The sequence below is a fragment of the Gorilla gorilla genome, chromosome 7, assembly GCF_029281585.2.
Source record: "Gorilla gorilla gorilla isolate KB3781 chromosome 7, NHGRI_mGorGor1-v2.1_pri, whole genome shotgun sequence".
NCBI lineage: Eukaryota > Metazoa > Chordata > Mammalia > Primates > Hominidae > Gorilla > Gorilla gorilla.
This window is the reverse complement of record NC_073231.2, coordinates 138864144-138886581: the sequence shown is the minus strand read 5'-3', so window position 1 is coordinate 138886581 and position 22438 is coordinate 138864144. Positions and strand designations below refer to the sequence as shown.

General features: G+C 47.3%; 2 protein-coding genes across 10 annotated transcripts in view; one reads left to right on the top strand and one right to left on the bottom strand.

The window, feature by feature from the left end:
* The window catches only part of LOC101148708 (thyroglobulin), a 218394-nt gene that overhangs the window by 72647 nt on the left and 123309 nt on the right, over positions 1-22438 (bottom strand). The gene's annotated exons all lie outside the window — the stretch shown is intronic.
* The window catches only part of SLA (Src like adaptor), a 66944-nt gene that overhangs the window by 40688 nt on the left and 3818 nt on the right, over positions 1-22438 (top strand). For 2 of the 3 annotated variants that reach the window (XM_031014050.3, XM_063709523.1), the window contains 6 exons: positions 1838-1938; positions 11142-11241; positions 12069-12155; positions 14120-14223; positions 16932-17063; positions 21906-22038. In XM_031014050.3, the coding sequence (XP_030869910.1) occupies positions 1838-1938; positions 11142-11241; positions 12069-12155; positions 14120-14223; positions 16932-17063; positions 21906-22038 (657 nt within the window). Of the gene's footprint in view, positions 1-1720; positions 1939-11141; positions 11242-12068; positions 12156-14119; positions 14224-16931; positions 17064-21905; positions 22039-22438 lie in introns of those variants that run through there. The other variant, XM_019032267.4, reaches the window with a different exon arrangement.

The following is a 22438-nucleotide window of genomic DNA, read 5'->3' as shown; positions in this document are numbered from 1 at the left end:
GAGCCTTGTCATTGTCTTGGGAATATTACTATGCATTAGCTTGAGCAGTAAGTGACAAGTTGTTCATGTAAATGTCTAAGATATATGGACTTTTAAACAACTCTCATTTTGGTGTTCCTTGTTTCTTAATATAGTAGGAGTCTCACCTCACACCACCCCTTCCCTTAAATTATGGAGCAGTGCAGACCTCCCTCAACCCGGGGAGGGCCTTGCTCTGAGAGTGTACTTCTTTCCAGAACCTGTACACATAGGGCATGGAGACAGGACTCAAGGCCAGGGTGGGAGTTGGACGGGCTGACTTTTGTGCCCTTCATAAGGTTTGATCCTGAGCTGCAGACACAGGTAGGTGGGAGATTAGTTTCCATTTGGGCTGGAGGCCGACGGGGGGACCCTGTTCCGTCTCTTCTCTTTGACCCCACAAAGCAGGCAGAGCTCTATTTATGAATGTGGCCTTCCTCTCTGTGCTTCCACCATCCAGAGGGAACGTGGCTTCCCTAAAACCCTATTCTCTGATAATCTATGTCCCTTTCCAAAATATTTGTATGAAGGTCCAGACTTGGAAATTTTATCATTAAGGACAATCAGTAAACAGAGTAATAACTAACATGTATTCTATGCCAGGCCACGTTCAAAGCGGTTCCCATGCTTTATCTCAGTTAATTTTGTGACCATAACCCAACACTGTTCAATTAGTGTTCCCCAAAACAGTCAGAAAAAGGTTAATGACTTGACCAGGCATGGAGGCTCATGCTTGTAATCCCACCACATTGGGAGGCCAAGGCAGGTAGATCACCTGAGATCAGGAGTCCAAGATCAGCCTGGCAACATGGTGAAACCCCATCTCTACTAAAAATACAAAAATTAGCTGGGTGCGGCGTGTGTGCCTGTAATCCCAGCTACTTGGAAGGCTGAGGCAGGAGAATCGCTTGAACCCGGGAGGCAGGGTTGCAGTGAGCCGAGATGGTGCCATTGCTCTCCAACCTAGGCGACAGAGTGAGACTGCGTCTCAAAAAAACAAAAACAGAAAAGGTTAATGACTTGCCCGAAGTCATCTAGCTTGTAAGTACACAGCCAGAATTTAAGCCTGGGTGGTTAACTTGAAAACCGTTATGGAGCAACACAGAGATTTAGCATCAGTGGTTCAAATCTCAGTTCTACAATTACTTGCCATGTGACCTCATACAAGTCACTTACCCCTTCTGAGACTCAGTTTCCCTCACTGCACAATGGGCTTAAGCATGATGCAAGGACTTTACAATGATCAAAAGTAACAGTTGATGTGAAAGGGCTTCAGCAGCATGCAGCCAGTCCACAGAATTGTTATGAAGTTTTCCTCTTTCATCCTTTGTTAAAGCATGCTGACAAACTCAAAAGGATGACAAAAAGTAGCAGCAGAAAGTACCTTCTCCTCATGCCTTTGGTTGTACAGACACACAACCCCTGTACTCCAAATTCCTGGCACACAGAGTTGATGGTGAGGGCCCCTGAGTGGAGATACTTTCTGGGCCACCTGAAATGCTGCTTGGTTTCTCACACAAACCCTGCTGTGGCTGCTTACCATCCTCAGCAAGGGTGCGGAGGAATGGAAACTTTTGCCACCAACAGCATTTGCTAGCAACTTCCCTCTCTGTGGTTTTTCTGTCATTCCCTTGATAAAAGAACTTGAGCTGCGCAAAAGTAACCAATCTTCACCAATCTCATCTTCACATATAAACAGCCGGCTTTCAAGAAGCAAGCTGCCAGAAAAATGATGCACGATGCTCTCTAAACTGGGTCATTCTCCACTTGGAGGGCTCAGGGCACGGTTGACTTTCCCCGTCTGTCTCCTATACCACAGGCTCTGGGCATCACCAGCGGCCCCAGGGAAAAAGAAAGAAATGGGAAACAGCATGAAATCCACCCCTGCGCCTGCCGAGAGGCCCCTGCCCAACCCGGAGGGTAAGTCTGGCTTCTCTGGTGAGATGCTTAAGTCTGTGCTACAAGAGCCTGTGGTAAAGACTGGGCGATGGTGGATGCCGGTAACTACTTAAACGGGGCAATGGGTACCGAAGGGCTCATTATATCTGTCTCTCTAGTTTTGTTTGTGGTTCAAATATTTCATAATTAAAAGATGAAAAGAATTGGGTGCTTGGCGCACCTGAAGGGTGTCAAATCTTTGGCATTTTGAGATGGATCCCCAAGATCAGCTGGTTTAATCGCTTTATTTTCCAGGTAGGGAGACTGGGCCTCACAAAGGGAATGGGATCCACATCACTGGGCATTTGCTGATAAATTTCCAATCCAGGCCCATCCAATTCTGAAACCTAGACTCCTGTTTACCAAATTCTGGCAGCCCATAATATAATATCATGCTTATACTTAGCCCCGCAAGAGCTGGATCTGTGTTACTTTTCTAAGCTAGGCACCGTCCTGTGACATCTTCCTGAAAACAAAGGAAACCTTATGTCCCATTGGTGGGATTGCAAGGTGACAAGCATTCTCGGGGGAAGAGCCTAATATTGCAGGTTAATCAGTGATGACCAAAGTCAGCTTTTTGGAGAGATGTCAGGTTTGGTTAGACTCCCAAAGCTACAAAGAGTCCCTCAGCAACTGGTCAGAGGCCTAGGAGGGAACACCAGTGAACAAAGGGTAAAGGCTGAACATCAAATCCACCATGCTGTGGACTCAGCTATGCTGGCCCCTTCTAATGGCCTGACCTTTATTTCCTCAGATTCCTAGTCCATAATTCTCATATTGTGGGGTCTTGGGAAAGGGACGGTTAGGGAAACCAGGGGGCACCTTGGAACATTTCTGCTTCCCACTTTACATGGTAGCATTTGGGGCCTGGTGTCCCATCTCCTAGCAGGGGTGACCACACATGGTTCCCAGCAGCCCCTGCAGCACCGCCCTGGGCGGAGTTCACTGGCGCAGATGGCTGCCCTGTCTGCCGAGCCTGACAGGGAAGTGGACTGAGCCAGGTTCCTGCGCTGCCTCCAGGTACTGCACATTTCATGACTTCTGTGGCTCCCTCACAAAGGAGCCTTCTCACTGCTTCCAAAACGGACAGGCCCAGCTTGTGTGGTCTGATGGCCTCCGATGCCCCCAAGCCAGCATGCCAAGACCCAGTCACCCCACACCCCTTTCAAGTCAGATGCAGAACAATCCTAGTGCTCTCATGTATCTAGTGAAGTAACTCTCCTTCTCAAGCCAAATGCAAGAGGGATAAACAAAAAGAATATTCCCCAGGACCAAGGAGGTGGAACCAGATGACAAGGTGGAACAGAGCATGTGCTCTCAGGGCCCTGCGGACAGCAGCCCTCTACCTCCCATGCCACACTCAGAACAGCATGCAACGTGCAGGGCGGCTGAGCTGCTGCTGCTGTCAGGAGAATGCCGGGCTCTTTCTCACGCTCTCCAAACTGGCTTTGGCCACAGCCTCCTCCTCTGGTCATAACCACTGCTAGAAAACTGACACCGCAGGGCCCTGAGCCCAGGCAGGCTGGGGAGGCACCCACCCACCGAACCCATCTTGGGTCGTCACCTCTCAGCCTGGGGCAGAGGGGGCAGCATGCTTGAGCGAACCTCATGAAAACATCAGTCTCCAAGGCTTGCTCATTTGCCTTCAACTTTTCAATGCAAATCGTCATGAAATAAGTTGATTTTGTTCCATTATGTGGGTGGGAGGTCACCTCTAGAACAGACATAGAGAGAGGGGTCTCCCCACCCCTCCACCCCCTGGTGAAGAGAATTCCCCTGGTCATACCCCGTTTGTGATCCAGGCAACCACATCAAGCGCTGGTGGGCTGCTTTTCCAACCCCCAGCCCTGAAACGTTCCCCCGATCATTGGTCCTAACGTTGTTTCCTCTTTTCTCTTCTACCTACTTGAGTAAGGGAGGGGAAGGCGGTGCAGTGATGCCGTGTTAAGTAGTCCCCATCTGCTTCATGCACAGGGTCAGGGTTTTTATGGAATGAGCTCCTACTCAGCTCAAGCTCCTATGGCTGCTCATCCGGTTACCCTCAAACAAGTAACCTAGGAGACGGTGCAGGTCTTGCTGGTTGCTTTAGGCCAATGTGCAATTAGAGCCAGCTCCCACATTAGCTTCAGTGCCGGAGAGGCACCACAGACCCTGGCCGTGCACAAGGATCACCCAGAGGCCAGCCTGGACACTTTTAGACAACCATGTTTTCTGAGCTTTTGGGAGATCATTCTTCTCCCAAGCCAGGACAGTGAATGCCTTGCAACATGGCTTTACCCATCTGTTTTTTTGTTTGTTTTTTTTGTTTTTTTTTTTTGTTTGTTTGTTTTGGTTTTTTTTTTTTTTTTTGCTAAACTAAGATTTCCAGAATATTCTTGATTAGTCAATTTCTCAGGAACTAATGTCTTAAACCTACAAAAGGAAGCAGGACTTGAGGGAAATAGAGCAAGTTTCAGAGGCAGAAGGCCCTCACTGAGCTTCCAGTAATGTTCCGTGGAAGCTGTGTGACTTTAGGTGAGTCACTCGGCCTGCCCCAGAGATCTGGAACAAGTCCCTCCTCACAGCGACAGCATGATGCAGGGCAGGCACCAGCAAAGAAGGGTGTGGAAACTTTTAAAAACTCTGTTTGGGGTTACCTGACTGCACCAGGCTATATCTAAATGGCCATTCCCCAAAAGTTTTAAAGTGGTGAAACTGGTAGTTCTGTAATTTGCTTTCAAATCATCCCAAAGTGTTCATTTTCTCTACAATTCTATACATACTTCTGTACCAGACATGGGCAGTACAGGATTTTTTAATATAACCTAGGGAAGTCCCGCTGTGGTCAGGAAATGGCATATTTCCACCTTAAAATGAGCACTCTGTCTCTCTGCTGTGATCTTTTTCCCCTCTTTGCTCCTTCTCTTCTTATCACCCTAACCTGAAGAGGCACCAACAGAGGCAGCAGCACAGACCCCTTTCTGTCCGTGCAAGGGTAGAAATAATGCTGTTTACATAGTTGCCCAGTGGAAAGAAGGGGGCGGGTGGGGCTCGGGGAAGGAAAAAGGAGGTAGGGACCTCTCAAACCCAGCTTGCAGCTTCTCAGTAAGTGGTCTTCGCACCACCTGCATCAGAATCCCCTGGGAAGTAATTGAAATGCAGATTCCTCGGTCCCACCCCAGGCCTACGAATCAGAACCTGGGGATGGCGGAAGGTAGCCGCCAGCTGAATTTCCTAGGAGTCCCTGGGGACTCTGTAACCCCTAAAGCTTGCAGACCACAGACCAGCTTTTAGTCCTGCCCCTGCACTGACACACAATGAGAGATGAGAAAGAGTTTATCTCCTTAGTCTCTCTGTCCTCCTTTGTAAAACGGGAATGATTAGAGCCGCTTGGTGCTCACAGCCTCCAGACACAGTGCCCAGTGCTTTACATATGCAGACTCGATTCTCACAGCCCCACGAGGCTTCTGCCTATTATCATCTGCGTTTTGCAGTTGGAGAATCTGAGGTACAAGAAGCTTAAATGACTTGCCTTAGGCCATACAGCTCAGAGGAGACAGCTGGGATTCAAAGCCAGGTGGTCTGACTCCAGGGTCCCTCTCCCCACCTCAGTGTGTGCCTGGAAAGGACAGGGTTTCAAGAAGCCTGCATGCTCTGGAAGAGGATGGGCTCGCTCTCGAATGAATGAGAATGTGCCTGGCCACCAGATTTAATGACCCAGATGTTCAAGTGCCCTAGCAAGGGGTCCCACAGACAGTGACTCCATGTCAAATCTTGGACCAGATCCCTTTTTTCTGTTTGCATCTAACCTCGCTGCTGGTACATGAGATGGTCTTAGGTGAAACTTGATCATTCAACTTTTACATCATTGTACATTGATGAACATCATAAAATATATAACTAGCCCAAGAAATCCATGATGTCACATTGCTTAGAATAGCACTCAAGTTTTTTTTAAGTAAATTAATTTTTAAAAAGACATTATCAAGTAACTAGTGCTGTCAACTATGACAAAGGAGACCTGAGTGGTTCAAACACAGCCATGCCCTGCCCTGCCCAGGGAGATCTGGTTTTGAAACCTGGCACTCAGCTTCCTAGGTGTGTGCTCTTGGGCAGTCTCTGGACCTCACTGTGCCTCTATTTCCTTATACTCAAAATAAGGTAGTTTCAATCTATCAACCTCACAGGGAGGCGTGAGGACTTCAGGGGTAACCTCGGTACCACCACAGCCCAGTGCCTGATTCCCCCCAGAGCTGTGTGCCCTGCTGCTGCTGCTGCTGCTGCTGCCACTGCTGCTGGTGATGAGGAGGGGGAGGAAGGGAATGGTGGAATGAAAACAACTGAAGTCTGAGAAGCCCTGGGTGCCCAAGTAAAGCACATTCTGAGTCTATGCAGTCCAAAATATTCATTTTGACTATTTCTTGCTTCTGTTCTGTGCTAGCCCTGCCTATATCCCTCTAGCATCTAAGAGAGTTGAGACTGACCCTGAAAAGCCTCAAGGTCTGTATAGTTCCAATCTGTCCCCGCTAACATACGGAAAAACCAAGGCTTGGGCAGAAAAGAGCTTTGTGGGCTACCGGGTCTCAAACACAGCCCTTTACATATGACTAAGAGGGTTCACAAGCCTGGTTCATGGTGACCCGCAGAACTCGGCAGACCTTCTACCAGGCTAGATGGCCCAGCTCTGTGTGATTGGTTAGTTGCATGTATAATCCTGTGTGCGTGTGTGTGTGTGTGTATGTGTGTGTGTGTGTGTGTACGTGTGTGTGTCCTGAAGATGACACTGAAAGTCAGGCTTGCTTTGACCCCTGAGGAGACCATGAGTTTAGGCATGACTCCAGGAAATGTAAAACAAGAGGCTGCAATCCCTGGGCTGTACAGCTCCCTACCCACCAGTTGCCCTGAGCTGCTTATGCTAACCCTGACAACTTACCTGGAGTCTGCCTTTGTCTCCCCTGTTAAGGGTCAAGTGTGGGCTGAGGAAAGCTTGAAGATTAAGTGCCAAGGAGAGCTGTGTGGCTCCGTGAAGGACCCTGGGCTTTGAAGTCTTCACACTTTCCCCTAGATAGGTGACTAAAACTCTCCCAGCTTTGGCTTCTTCACCCTTAAATAATCACGTATTTTCTGTAGGGCTGGGCAGGGCACTGGAAGTGACAAACGACTAGTTTTATTAGACAGTTATAAGTGGGAGTGACTGAGAATGTTCTCAGCATTTAAAAAGAAATGGTCATGCAGCACCAAAGAATGACAATTTACAAAAGGGCCTGTCCTCTCTTGACTAAGTCCCGTAAGGCCTGCCTGGGTCCCTCCCCTTTGTGGATTCGTTTCCTATTTTACGCTTTTGTACATTTTGTTCAACCTGACTCATTCTTAAGTTGAGCTATCAGCAAATATTTGGTCTTTTGAATTTCATCTTCTGTTCTCACCAAGTGGAGTTCATTTTTAGAGAGTAAGAAATTATCAAGTTTACACTACTAGTTTGCAAATTTTAGAAAGTTATTGGCTAACACTGGTCTTGAGTTATGGTCTGGTGACCCTGCTCTCCATGAAAATAATATTAGCTTCCACTTACTAAGGCAGGCCCTAAAATGCAAGGCATCTTGAATCCTTCACTCAATCCTATGAGGCAGATTTTGGCAATTTCCCTTTTTATTCATGAAGAAATCAAGCTCAGATTAGTTAAAAATAAATCTCCCCCCAAATCGCATCACTGTGTAGTGGCGGAGGTGGGATGTAAGCCAGTTCTGATTGGTTTCAAAGCCCCATTCTCTTTCCCGAAAATTCTCTCTGGGTTTCTTCTTTCATGCGCAGTGCATATGTCTTCACTTAATTTGTTTCCTTATCTTAAGTCTGCAGTAATTCCACTGACTTCCTCAACTCTCCTCTTCTCTGCCTCACTCATTTATCTCTGCTTGAATTCAAACGCTGAGCTCTCCATAAAGCTAAGGAGTTCTAGGAGTAGATGATAATATGTTTCACCTTTACCAACAAACTTAAATTTCCTACATTGCATTTATTTTTCTGTAGCAACCAAAGCTCAGGGAAGACTTTGAAGGGATCCTGGCACCAGGCCTTGCTTAAAATGGCCACCCTGCCCCACAGAAGTACAAGCCAAACTGTAATACCTTCCCAGTGACTTTGTCCCGTTTGGCTAATGGTGATGATAAAGAGAGGTGAAATCTCTTGCAAAGGATCAGGCACAGGTTATCTGACCCTTAAGCAAAAGCCTAGATGTAAAGTTTCCTCAGTGATGTTTAAGTGCCATAGCTATCAAAACATCACTATTACGGAAATTCCACAGGAAACTTAACTTTGTTATTGTGAAATTGAAACTCTCCAACACTCTAAGCCTCCCTTTCCCTCATTGGAACAGTGGTTTTTATAATGGGATTTTGCTTTTGTTTTTGTTTCTGTTGGTTTTTGTTTTTAATGTTAGGAAAGACAATTGTTCTGTTCCACAGTCTTAATCTTGAATTTGATATCAAACCTCAAACCCCTCTGTAGACACACCATCTACCTCAAGGTTCTATTATTGTCACAGAGAACACACACTGTGCCTCCCCATTTCAACACGTTTTTCACAAGGGGCTGGTTCCACAATGGCCACCTACCCAGCTGCCTCCCACAAATCAGGTTTCCTTCTGCCTGGATCTGCTTTAAAACTGCAGCTTGACAGCTGTATTTAAGGGGCACTGCAGCACAGGGACTGCTCTGCACATTCAGTAAGACTGCTTTGAGCATCCTTTGTAAAACAGGTGTGGCACAGGCTACAGACACAGAAGACACCAGTATTCTGCCCTCCCGGAACTCACAGCCGGGGGTGGGGAGAGATGGGCATTCCCCTGACAGTCACACAAATGGGAAAATGCAACCTGGGGTAACCGCTTCAGAGGAAAATCTTAGGGGCCAAGAGGAAGAATTAGTACAGCAGGAAGGCTGAGCCTCCTCTGGAGCCTCTGCAGAGGTGAGTTTAGAGTTGACAAAGGTGGGAGAGGTGAAGGAGGGAAGAGCAGGGTGTGTTCCAGGCAAAGGGAACAGCCTATCCGGAGGCTCTGAGAACCAGGGTGCCTGGCAAGTTGGAGAAAGGCCCATCACATGTAGCCGAGGCAGCACAGTGCCATGTTAATAAACGGCCCATTCATATGTGGGGGCCATTAGTCCAGGAAGATAGATTTCCATCTTGAAGGTGTTTTTCAACCTCTCATTTTCCAGACTAGGAAACCCAGGCCCAAGAGGAGAAGGAGGTGTCCCACTCAGTGAGTGGCAAAGTCAGCCTCAGCTTCTGGGCAGATTTGCCAGGAAGCCAAACAAATCATACGCCTGAGACCCCCTTGCTGGTACAGCACCTTGCTGGGGTCTGTCCTTCATTTTGTATTTGCAATTGTGTATTTTTTTCTTAAAGAGGACTGCCAAATTTGCTTAAGCTTTATGCCCTGCCAAATGTGAACCTGCCCTTTGTGAGAACTTGGGACTTCCGGCTTCAAACTTAACACAACTGTAATGCTGCCTCTACTTACTGGGGTGGAGTCAAAGCTACACAGGGAAGAATCCCTTTTTTGAATTCAGCAAAGCAGAATGTGAGGGAGCTGTCCCCACAGGTTTGGGGAAGGTCTGCAGCAGGACAGGTCAGAGGTCTGGCTGGGCCAGCCCTTTTACGTCCCGACACGACTGTTTCTCAAAAGCCCTGATCCCTTTCCATATTGTAAAGCCACTAAAGATCACTCTTGGTTTCTGTCTCACACACAGAAACTCTTGCTTTTACATGGCTTATTGTCAGGGACTCAGCTTCCCCAAATGAACAATACATTTGACTGCACTGTTCCACCGTGATTACTTGTTTCTAATTTATTTATCAATCGATAAGCATAACCTTCACCCAAAACCTCACTCATCTTTCTCACTCATTCTAGTATTTAATCTCTCTTTAGACTTAGTCTGCCCAAGAGGCTTATGACTCAGAGGCTGCAAGACATATGAGTTGTAAGAGGCAGGATCTAGAGGTGTGTGGATCCTAGAAAGTGGCTTGTTTGGGCCCCAGAGCCCACATGCCTGAGTACTGGGATTTCTCCAGATCTTGGGGTGAGCGAACCAGGGAACAGTTCCTCCCATGACTATTTATGTATCCTGTAGAACATGAGCTCCATGACAGCAGCAAGAATGGGCTTGCTTTTCTCACCTATGCTGCTTACGACAGGTGCTCAGTAAGTAGTTGCCGAATGAATGAACAGGTGATGATACCCAGAATTTTAAGTTCAAAGTCCCAGCCAGCAGGTGGAGTGATGAAAGTCATAGCAAATAATAACTGTATTTGCTGATACAGAAGACATCTTATTATTTCCCCCAAAAATGTATCCAAATATTACCCTGCATCTCATGCATCTGAATTACATCAAATCGCTAAGGATAGAAGCAGACGTATCGCTCAGTGTCAAAAAGCAAAATCACTGTCTCTCCTCTACAGTCAGGAACCAGACAGCTCTCTTTCCTTTTCAAAACTTCACCAGAATTCCCTTCAATACACTATTAGGAAAAGTACTAAATTTTTCTTCCATCACCCCCACCCTCAACAAATGTCCCTATTAAATAAATGCCCAGCGTGGGGCCTTATATTCTGCAAGAAATAAGTATTTTGTTTAACCTCAGAGTTACTGCCTCGTGGTCCTAATGGGTCCTCAGAACTCATTTTGCCTCACACCCCTTCCCCAAAAATGTCATAGATATAACAACTCTGAGTCCCAGAGTGGACACCCGAGGCATTGGTAATGAGAAGGGGTGTTTTTATAGCAACTTATGTGAACGTATGTGGTGTAACATACTCTCATCTCCTCTCCTAAGGACCCTGGAATGAGGTAGTATTAGTCCCATTTTAAAGATGGAGAGGGTGAGGCTAGTAGACTCGGAACAGGCGCTGAAGCCAGACCCCATGACTCATCTCACAGCCTTTGGATCCCATTTCTCAGATGAGAACATGAGGGCCAAGGCAGGCTTAAGAATAGGAGCATGTCACCTGACCCTCAGGGCTCGTACGCACACCCTGCAGAGCCATCTCTGAAGAGAGGACCTTGCTGTAAATTGGTGGTTCAAAACAAGAAAGGTATTTCCTGCTGGAAAATCTCATCTTCATACCCTCCCTCCCAAGTCTACCTTTAAGCTCCTTGTGAATAAAAAGCACCTTGCCCCCTTCCCCCTTGCCTTTGTTTCCCCAGGACTGGATAGCGACTTCCTTGCCGTGCTAAGTGACTACCCGTCTCCTGACATCAGCCCCCCGATATTCCGCCGAGGGGAGAAACTGCGTGTGATTTCTGAGTGAGTCAGCTCTCCAAAACTTGTGCAATCTTCAAAGCAGGATAAACTTGGTTTGGGAGAAAAGTATTTGATTGTTAGCTAGAGTGGTCTAGTTCCACATGAGTCCTGGTCCTATTATGAGGTGAGAAATTTGACCCATACTGCAACCCTCCTCTTTAATGTGGCCAGTGCTCTAGAACCTTCCATAGCTCCCCACTGCCTGGTAGATCAAATTTAAATTCCTTAACTTGGCTTTTGAGATCATTTATGATCCAACCTCTTCTCATATTCTTCTTATCTCCCACCACACGTGCAGTGTTGATGCTATGTAGGAATGAAGACCGGGAAGGCAGCCCCCAGGGTCTGGAAATGTTTCAGATGAGAAAAAACAAAAATTTGCCTTCTCTCCTCTTACCTCTGCAGTCTGATTCAATATGGGCTATAGAACACGACAGGAGTTCTAAGCCCCTTTTATTTAGATCTTCATTGATGCAGATATACGAAACTATCTTTGGCTATACTGCAGAGTATAAGTCAACATAGTAAACATTTATTTTTAAAAAGCCTCCAACAGTTGGGAACATTAGCTGCTAATCCCTGAAAAGCAGCTATTTCTAGCACATGGGAGGGTTTACCGGTTGGCTTGCAATGGAGGGCTATCCACTGGACACATATACTTTAAAAAGTAAATTTTCAGATGACGAAATACGGGTTAATGTGGCCAGCGACAGATCTTAAAAGAGGAATGTTCCAACCTGTCCTGGGTTAAATCTGATTACTCTGTTCATTCATCCTTTGGTTTTGCTATTTACCTATCTCTGTGTTCTTCTCTGTTCTTGTTCTTACAGTGAAGGGGGCTGGTGGAAAGCTATTTCTCTTAGCACTGGTCGAGAGAGTTACATCCCTGGAATATGTGTGGCCAGAGTTTACCATGGGTGAGTACCTTTCTCAAATGGCAGCAATTAAGCATGATGCGTATGCTGGTGACTCATAAGGTGGAACAAAGATTCCAGCATTCATAGTGGTAAGGAAGGCACTGGGTCAAGAAGAGATAGTCCTGCTCCCAACCCAGTCAATAAGGAAAGGAGCAACCTTCGGCTAACTTATCTCTTCTGCTCTCTGGGACTCAACTTCTCCCTCAGTAAAATGAAGGAAGTTGGACCTTTCAGCTCTAACATGGTGTTCCTGGCACAGAGTGGTAAACAGCTGGGAAATGTTATGGGAGGGCACAGCACAGTGCAGAGACTAGAAGTCAGTGTGTCTAGGTTCAAATCCTGCCTCTGTCACTTACTGGCTGTGTGCCAGTGAACAAGCTTTTTATGCATCAGTTCCCTTTCCTCACCTGTCAAGTAGAGATCATAACATAGAACGACAGGGATAATAATATATGATAATATGATCAAAGTGTAGGGTTGTTAGGAGAATAAGATGTAATGATACATGTATAGTTCTTGGAGCAATGCCAGGCATTACAGTAAGCACTTGATAAATATTAGCTATATTCTAATCAAATACCTATCCAGAAACACACAGAATCCTTACTGCCAAAAATGCTTATGTGCCTTCCTTGAAAAATGGGTAAGATAAACAAGAGATATCTTAGAAAACTAGCTCAACAGATAAGAAAATAAGCACCCTGCTTTCTCCTGTAGTCGCGCCAGTGAGGCCTTTGCAGCCTCCTGGGTGGCTTTGGAGCCCTGCACACCTGGGCACAAATCTTGGCTTCCTTCCTTCCATGTGAGGGTCCTGTAAAAGTCGCTTCACCTCCTGGAGTTACATTATCCTCATCTGTCAAGTTACGGAAGCTGGAAGTTGGCAAAGAAATGCACAGCATATTGGAAATGGAAAAGAAAGAAGGAGGCATCCATTGATAAACACTAAGTTACTTCTTCATGTCCAGAGGACTCTACATGCCACATGCTCATCTTGCAAAACAGAGATAACCACCTGAATTCTTTGAAGACTGGAATTCTGCGAGTTTAATTTTAGTATTCATGATCTTAATTGTGAATACCAGATGCCATTTCCATGCTTAGGATGATGAAGGTAAACAAAACTGAAGCAGGAGCTGCCGTGGGAGTCACATTCTGAAAGAGATGGGAGTCACGTGACTCTTCTACATCAGCTGCTTGCCCTGGAGCCATTCATTCATTAGCAAGCATGCATCAATGCCTTCATGCTGAAGATGTAAGGCTGCAGCTGGCACAAGCTGGGGGTGGTAAGGAACCAGGAGGAGTGACATAATTATGGCCCTATGAGGCTACCAATCCAACAGAGGTGATCACATCCCTTAACATATCAAATAGGAAGAGCAGGGCTGAGCACGGTAGCTCACGCCTGTAATCCCAGCACTTTGGAAGTCCGAGGCAGGTAGATGGCTTGAGGTCAAGAGTTCAAGACCAGCCCAGCCAACATGGTGAATCCCCATTTCTACTAAAAACACAAAAAGTATCCAGACATGGTGGTGCATGCCTGTAATCCCAGCTACTTCGGAGGCTGAGGCAGGAGAATCACTTGAACCTGGAAGGTGGAGGATGCAGTGAACCAAGGTCACGCCACTGTTCTCTAGTCTGGGTGATAGAGCAGGAATCCATTTCAAAAAAAAATACATAAATAAAAGGAAGAGCAGCAGTGAAGTGTGGTGGTTACGGAATTGGATGTCCCAGAAAAATGCATTCTAATTTTAACTCTATCAACTGCTGACCTGGTTTCCTGAGCAAACTACTTAATCACTGGAACCCTCAGTATTCTCATCTGTGGAAGAGAGATGATGCTTCCTGTCTCAGTGGGTTGAGGTGAGGATTAGGTTTCAGGTGCTTAGGACGGTGGGTGGCGCATTCCTGCCTTTCCTGGGGGAGGGCTTGTTCCGGATCCTAATGGCTGTCTTCCTCCTTCCCAGCTGGCTGTTTGAGGGCCTGGGCAGAGACAAGGCCGAGGAGCTGCTGCAGCTGCCAGACACAAAGGTCGGCTCCTTCATGATCAGAGAGAGTGAGACCAAGAAAGGTGAGTGGCCCCCAACTCATCTTTCCCCGTCCGGGGCAGACAAGCATGTTTTGCTCCTGGCTGACTCATTACGCGGCTTCATTTTCCTTCCTCCTACGTCCATGCAAATTGATCCGATGTAGTTAAGCTCCCTGCAGCCCACACGCTGCTGGGGAGGCCAGTGGGGAAGCAAGGGGACTAGAGACAGGCAGTGGGGAGCCGGCTGGGCACTGCCACGGGCCTGGCCAACGTCAGGCCTGATGACTCCTGCTGGAAATTTTTCCAGCAACTGAGAACAAAACTGAACGCAGTGTGTAGGCAGCATGCTGTGCAGATAGAACGTGGCCTTTGGTATGGGCCTGGGCTGTGCTCTCAAGCTCTGTGACTGATTTGTCTGAACTCAGTTTTCTCATCTGTGAAATGGAGAGAACACCTCTCCCTTGTAAGGGTGTGGTGAGATTCAAATGTCATAATATTTGTGTTGCTCTTGCTGCACAGACAGTCCCAATATCAGTTTCCTCTGTGCTCCGTAACTAAATCAGACAGCTCAGAGAATCACGTGTCCTCTCACACAGTCACCATCATCACTAGCATTACAATTTCCTTGCATCATATGCATTAAGTACCACAGTAAAAACACAAATAGAGTGAGCTCTTTGTCATGATTCAAAGCAAGGGTCCCAAGTTCCAATTTTAGCCTTACAAATTACTAAGTTACTGCTTCTCTCTCTCTAAGCCTCAGCTCCCTGATCTAGACCATGAGATTTACAGTAGGAGAGTACCGTGTTTACCCCCAAATACTTAACAGTTAGGGTTTTCCCAGACTGAATAATAATAATAACTTTTTTAAAATTCAGAAGGTATCTTCAAGTTCTTGGCTTGCTTCTTGTACATTCAGTATCAAAGAAGAGAAAACACACTATCTGAGAGTACTTCCCATGCACCTAATAAGTGCCAAAGCCACCTGGTGCTACAGCCCTTCACCAAAATGAGCATCAGCCTTGCTTTCAGAAAGCAGGGACCACATATATATGATTTAAAAAAAATATGGGATCAACTTTTCTCTAAAAAACCCAAATATGCTGGGGTACAGAAAGATCAATGCAAAAGCAAAACATCCTGTGCCTGTCCTAGAGGTCCCCGGAGGCAGGATGCCCCGACTCAGAAAGAAACTCCTAAGCTGGCCTGGCCAAAGGGAGGAAGAACCCAGCGTGGGTGCCGTAGCTCATCTAAAAATAAAGATGTCATCAGGCAGATGTGCCATTGTGCTGGGGCTGGGTGGTTGTGGCAGGCCCACCTCGGGTATGCAAAGCTCTGACAGTGTTTCACTTGCTACCCTTGGTCTGCTTACCACACTGCCAGTTCTGCTGACCTTACGGGAAGGCTCATGCTGGATTGACTCACGGCAGGCCTAGAGCACTATGAGGGATGTGTGAGGACAAGGGTCACACCCCAGGGTGGCATTTCCAAGTCCCATGCCTCTGGCCATATCCCATAGGGGCTCTAGGCCTCTGTTTTCCCATCTTTAAAATAATTGGGGGGCAATACCTCCTATAATCTTTCTGAGAATTAATAGAGATTTCATGGCAATTGCTTAGCCCTGCCCAGCAGAGATAGCAAATAATCAATCAGCTCCCTTTCTCCTCTGTCTCTTGGGTGTTTTCTACTCCTGGAACCCCAGAGCAAGAGAGGACCCTGAAACATGGCCTACATCCAATTCTTTCATTTTGCATTTGAGGAAATCGAGGCACATGGCCACGGTTCTACTCTTACCAACCCATATCAGGCCATTGCTCTAATGAGGCTTAAGGAGCAATAACCCGCCTTTCACGTGGTTCTTACGGATACCCAGAAAGATGACTCAGCTTCTCCAGATTTCTGAGAAGACTAAGCATAAGTCAGAGAGAGTATAGACAAAGGAAAAGGGGACATAACTGCAAGGACCCCCTCAAATGTGTGCTGTGGCAGCATTGGTGGGACAGGGGCTGAAAGAGAAAAACAGTAGGGATCACATCTTGGAGAGTACTCGGGAAGGAGTCAAAAACGACCATGGACCCTGGAGCTACAGGTTGCAACCAAACTACAATCATCCCATTTGGCCTCAGGATGTGGAAGCACCCCAAATGTGTTTGCCTCAAAAAGCAAAGAGGATGAGGCCCGGCATGGTAGCTCAGGCCTGTAATCCCAGCACTTTGGGAGGCCGAGGTGGGTGGATCACTTGAGTCCAGGAGTTTGAGACCAGCCTGGGCAATGTAGCAAAACCGCATCTCTACAAAAAATAAAAGAATTAACTGGGTATGGTGGCGCATGCCTGTAGTCCCAGCTACTCTGGAGGCTGAGGTGGAAGGATCCCTTGAGCCCAGGAGATGGAGGTTGCAGTGAGCTGAGATGGCGCCACTGCGCTCCAGTCTGGGTGACAGAGCAAGACCCAGACTCAAAAAAAAAAAAAAAAAAAAAGCAAAGAGGATGAAACCTGTGTTCCTGAAAACCTGTAAGGACCATGTGATGAACATATCTGCTTTGACACAATAATACACTTCTGCAGTCTCTAACGGGAAGCAACATCTAAACAGAGAAGGGTCTAGTGGAGGGAGGGGCTGCATCCTAGCATCACTGTTGTATCCCAAGGGTGGGCAGGTCTCCCTGCCTCAGTGGTGGTGGGCTGGTTAGCTGGGTGCCTTGGGGTGAGGACAGGTGGAGCCCACTGATTTATCCTCCACCTCCTGCAGGGTTTTACTCACTGTCGGTGAGACACAGGCAGGTAAAGCATTACCGCATTTTCCGTCTGCCCAACAACTGGTACTACATTTCCCCGAGGCTCACCTTCCAGTGCTTGGAGGACCTGGTGAACCACTATTCTGGTAAGAGACATACAATATGGAGTGATTGTGATGGTGGGACCCCTCTTAGCTAATTGCTCTGTGGCGCCATCCATCTGGAATGCGGAGGGGTCTTGCTTACTGCCTATGCTGCCTTCATGATATGCTCTCTTGTTAATTCAGACTGTAAATTTCAGGCTGAAACAGACTGCCTGCGCATGTTGCCTTAATAAGTAAAATGCAGCTAATCTCAAATTTGCCCTCTCTCGACGTGTACATTAAACAAGTTAGGCTGTGCCTAAATTCACAACTTCAACCAGCTTGCACATCCTTAAGTGGGCCATACATATTCAAGCCTCTGGGGCTTTGTTCTAGAGTGCCACTCATTTCCCCTTTTCTGCTTGTCAAAATCCTCATTGGCCTTCAAGACCAACATGAATCGCCTCTGCGATGAAGCTATAGGAGTTAGCAGTGGCCACCTGTCTTCGCTGTGCTCAGAGCATGCCAAGGGTTTCTTTCCCAGCATTCCGATCATGCTTCCACGTGGCCTGGTTAATTGTGTGCTAGGCTGTGTTCCTCGACAGGCTCCTAAAGACTAAGAATTACATTTAATTCATTTTTGTGCCCTTCACAGACCCAGGAGAGAGGTCTGAATTCTCCCAGGCTGACAAGATGGGGAGCATCCACTGAGATAAAGCAAGCATCATGTGGTGTGGTGGCTGGAAGAGTGTAGGATACTGCCAGAGAGAGAAAGTTGAGTTATACTGTGAAAGGCCCAAACGTCAGCTCAGGAATCAGAACTTTACCCTACAGAAAAGAGAGAAATTGTGAACAGTTGGCTAAATGCTACATTTCCAAAAACCCACTCGGAAAGCTCTGTTTCTATCCCAGATCCACTCACTGTTAGCTGGGCAGCCTGAGGTTGGCTGTTTGTGTCTCACTTTCTTCATCTGTGCCAGGCAGACACTAGTAGTTCCCCCTCCCAAGGACACCGTGAGGATCCACAGAGTTAGTTCATGGAAAGTGGGGAGGGTGCCTGGCCCATAACCGTGAGCTCCCATTAAATGCCAGCCACTTTTACCCAGCGGAACGTTGCCGTCCTCCCCACTTCCTCTGCATATTGGAGGAAGGAAAGGAAGAGGTTGGTTTTGCTTTGACAGCATCTTCCCCCTTCTGGGTTCAGGATGCTTGACCTCACACACTGGGGCAACTTTGTTGGCATTCTCTTGTATATGGGCTCTTGAACTGAGCAAGCAAAGTGCATTTCAAGGAGAAATGGGTCCACAGGGCTTTGGTTATCACAGCTGGCCCATGAGAAGCAGTGGGGCATGAGGCAAAAATGGCTGCTCAGGAGAGGCAGGTCCAAGCTCAGATCTGCACCTTGTGAGGCCTTGGGCAAGGTCAGCTACCCCTCAGAACTTGGGGTCCCCATTTATGGGAGGTGGGTGAATATGGGCTCCTAGCAGGTGATTGATTATTAAACACAATCGTTCATGTAGTACGTTCAGCATAGCCTGTCACATAGCAGATGCAAAATAAATGATAACACATATTACTTGTGATATCCGAAAACTTAGCAGCCAGGTAAAAACGAAAGAGGAAGGGAGTCCTGGAAACAGCCAACTTATATTGGTTACCAGAAAAGGTTGGTTGTGGTATTTGGCTTTTAATAACAACCATTGGAGGGGGTGTGGAGACCATAAGTTTTGCATAGACAAAAGCAAACATGAGAAGGATGCTGTCCTAGCAAAGCTTCTAGGGACCATGAGGCCATGAGGCTACCAGGCCAGAAATACGGAAATCTAACTGCCGCTGCTTGACCATGGGGAATATCTCACCCCAGTGCAGCACTGGCGCCTTCCCGCGGTTATGTTCCTGGTCATCGAACCACTCAATGGATTACAGTCATCTGTTCACCTCTGTGAATAACTGAAAAGGGTAAAAACCTGAAGTGCTTCCTATGCCCCTTGAGAATCTCCAAGTGGAAGCCACATGGCCACTTTTATCTCCACTGGATTCATTCTAAGGACACAGAATGGGCCAGGCATGGTGGGTCACGTCTGTAATTCCAGCACTTTGAGAGGCTGAGGTGGGCAGATCGCCTGAGGTCAGGAGTTCGAGGCTAGTCTGACCAACATGGTGAAACCCTGTCTGCACTAAAAATACAAAAATTAGCCAGGTGTGGTGGTGGGCGCCTGTAATCCCAACTATTCGGAAGGCTGAGGCAGGGGAATCACTTGAACCCGGGAGGCAGAGGTTGCAGTGAGCTGAGATAGTGCTGCTGTACTCTAGCCTCGGCGGCAGAGCAAGACTCCATCTCACAAAAAAAAAAAAAAAAAAAAAGACACAGAATGAGAGGAATTGTGCACCAGGGGTTTGAATAGACATCCAGCAACAGGTTGCTTATAATTTTCATCATGATGCCTTTAGGCAAAACTTGGCATCTTGGAGGCTCAATTTTTTTACTTACAACATGGGGATTAAAATGCAATAATTTTCACAGGATTGCCACTAGTCCAATTAAAAAAAAAAGATGCATGTGAAAAATGTGGCACCTAAAGTATACCATGCATGGTGGTTACTGAGAGAACAGAGTGCATGGGGCATACATGAATTCTAAAATATGGCTGGGAAAATCAAGGGCTGGGGACCTTGAGGGTCTAGGAACCCTTCAATATAGAGCTGTTGGACCCTAAAGGTGCAGAGGAGTGTGCATTCTGATGAGCCATGTAGACAGGGGTGAATTAGACCAGGGGGTCTGAACCCAAGAGACAGCTGGAGGATGTCTTTCTTCTTCATTTAAGAGGCAATGAGTTGCTTTTAGAATGAGTCAATAAGATTGATTTTGGTCACATTTCTACGGCCCTGAGTAAGTTACTTCATCTCGGGATGCTCAGTTTTTCCCTCCCCAAAATGGGTATAAAAACACTGACGGCCGGGTGCGGTGGCTCACACCTGTAATCCCAGCACTTTGGGAGGCTGAGGTGGGTGGATCATGAGGTCAGGAGATTGAGACCATCCTGGCCAACATGGTGAAACTCCATCTCTACTAAAAATACAAAAAATTAGCCAGGCGTGGTGGCATGCAACTGTAATCCCAGCTACTCGGGAGGCTGAGGCAAGAGAATCACTTGAACCTGGGAGGCAGAGGTTGCAACGAGCCAAGATCACACCACTGCACTCCAGCCTGGAGACAGAGCAAGACTCCGTCTAAAAAAAAAAAAAAAAAAACTGACCACAAGCTGATCAAGGCCTCAATGAGATCCAGGGTGCGAGGCTAGCTAGTGCTGGGCTCATGTTATGTGCTTATGAGTGGTGGTTCTTTTGCTGTTTGTCAAAATGTATTTTTCACCCCAAGTATTAACCTGTCTAACGAAGGACACTCACGGAGTGTCCCCTGCCTGTGCTGCACACTGCAGCTGATCTCTCCAGCCTTTGCATCTGACTTCATCTTCCTCGCCTCATATCCTGGGAGGTCGTTTCAATTTCCAACCCATGACAGGTCATTATTTCAGATTCCCACCCGATTAAATCTCCCTCTAAATTCATGGTCTCACCTCCCATTTCTCCAAGGGCACCTGTGCGGGTGGACATTTGAGTTCACAGTTCAAGTCGGACTGAAAACCATGAAACGAGGTCTTCCGGGCTTGCCTGCCCTGTGACAGGCTGAGTGTGCTTCTTCCGCTACAAATTCCTTTTGTTCTTTGGCAAGGATGCCCCAGAGAGCACTCCATAAACCCGATGGGAAGTGGGGCCTGTCAGAGGTGTGACGTGCTGTCGAAAACCTGGTGGTGGATTGGCTCTGAGGCCAGGGGTGGCTTAGTCCTGCCGGAGGCCAGTGGCACCTCACCCCCTTGACCACATCATCTCCCCCCAGGGCACAGGAGAAGCACTGGGGTTTTCAGCCTGAGTAAGACTGTGCAGAATTTCCTCAATCTCTAAGATGGCTGAGTACAGCAGAATCAAGTCTTTCTCATGATAACATGGGCTAGGGAGAAGCCTTCCAAGAGACGGAAGCTACATCGTAATGTGCCTGGAAAGATGGGGGATCCTGAGAGTCAGACATTTTATACAGAGATTTTCATGCAAGAGAAAAAAGAAACGGGTTTATTTAACTTTTATTCTTTTTGTGCGTGAGCTTCTAGAGTGAAAGAGAGATTGTCTTCATTCTTTGTCTGCATTCTCTTTGCCCTCTTTACCTTTGTTTTCTTTTCCCTCCCTTCCTGTGTCTTCTACTTTTTGGGCTATTTTCACCTCCTCCTCTTCCTCCTTCTCCCTCTCACCTTTGCTTTTCCTCCTCGCCCTCTTTCATTCCTCCTCTGCTCCCTCCCTCCTTTCCTTCCTTCTTTCATTGTTTCTTTTATCTTTCTTCCTAGAGATCTATTTAGTCCACCTGTTCCATTGTAAATGCACAACTGTGGGGATCAGCGCCGTATGCAGCCCCATTCTCACACCCTGTGAGGTTAATGGATTGGGCATTTGCGGGAAACCCTGGAAGGGTGCGGCTTCTGCAGGCACTCACTTGTTGCCTCATTTCTTTCATTCTGCAGTTGAGGAAAGGAAAGCTCAGAGACGTTCTTGATAATTTACTATCGGGGTAAAGCTAAAATTCAAACCCAAGCTTGGTTGATACTGGATCTTAAACCTCTCTCTCTGCCCATGCCTGGCTAAGTGCAGAGTATACCAGGGCACGCTTACATTTCTCAAACAGCTGGGCGCGTGACTTTCAGCATTGTCACCACCTACCATGCCCCTTTGAAATCTCAGGCCCAGGTCCCCATGGCAGCAGCCAGGGAGCTGCACTGGAGAGTGTCTCAGGCCTGAACCCCACACTGGCTGAGGCGTCCCCAGGGTCCCTGACCGGCTGTCTGCTTCCCTCCTCAGAGGTGGCTGATGGCCTGTGCTGTGTGCTCACCACGCCCTGCCTGACACAAAGCACGGCTGCCCCAGCAGTGAGGGCCTCCAGCTCACCTGTCACCTTGCGTCAGAAGACTGTGGACTGGAGGAGAGTGTCCAGGTGAGTATGGTGTGTGTGTGTGTGTGTGTGTGTGTGTGTGTGTGTGCATGCGAGTGCTCTGTGAACATGTGAGCACAAAACAGTGTGTGTGCCGACCACATGAAAACCATGGCCAGAGTCAGCCAGCCCTGCTGAAACTGGGGGGTAAGCACCCCACACAAGTGTAGACCAAGGGAATCCCTGGGTGCAGGGGCAGCTTCAGGCCTCACGAGGTGTGTGGCAGCTCCCCGTTTCTGCAAACATTTACTGAGTCCTTATTCTATGCTAGCAATATACATTCTAGCTGAAATATACCACTTTTCCTTTTCTAATTGTTAGGATCCTAGAAAGTAACACATCCTGTGTAAATTTAATATTATTTAAAACCCACTCACAAAGCTTAAACACATCAGCAGAATCC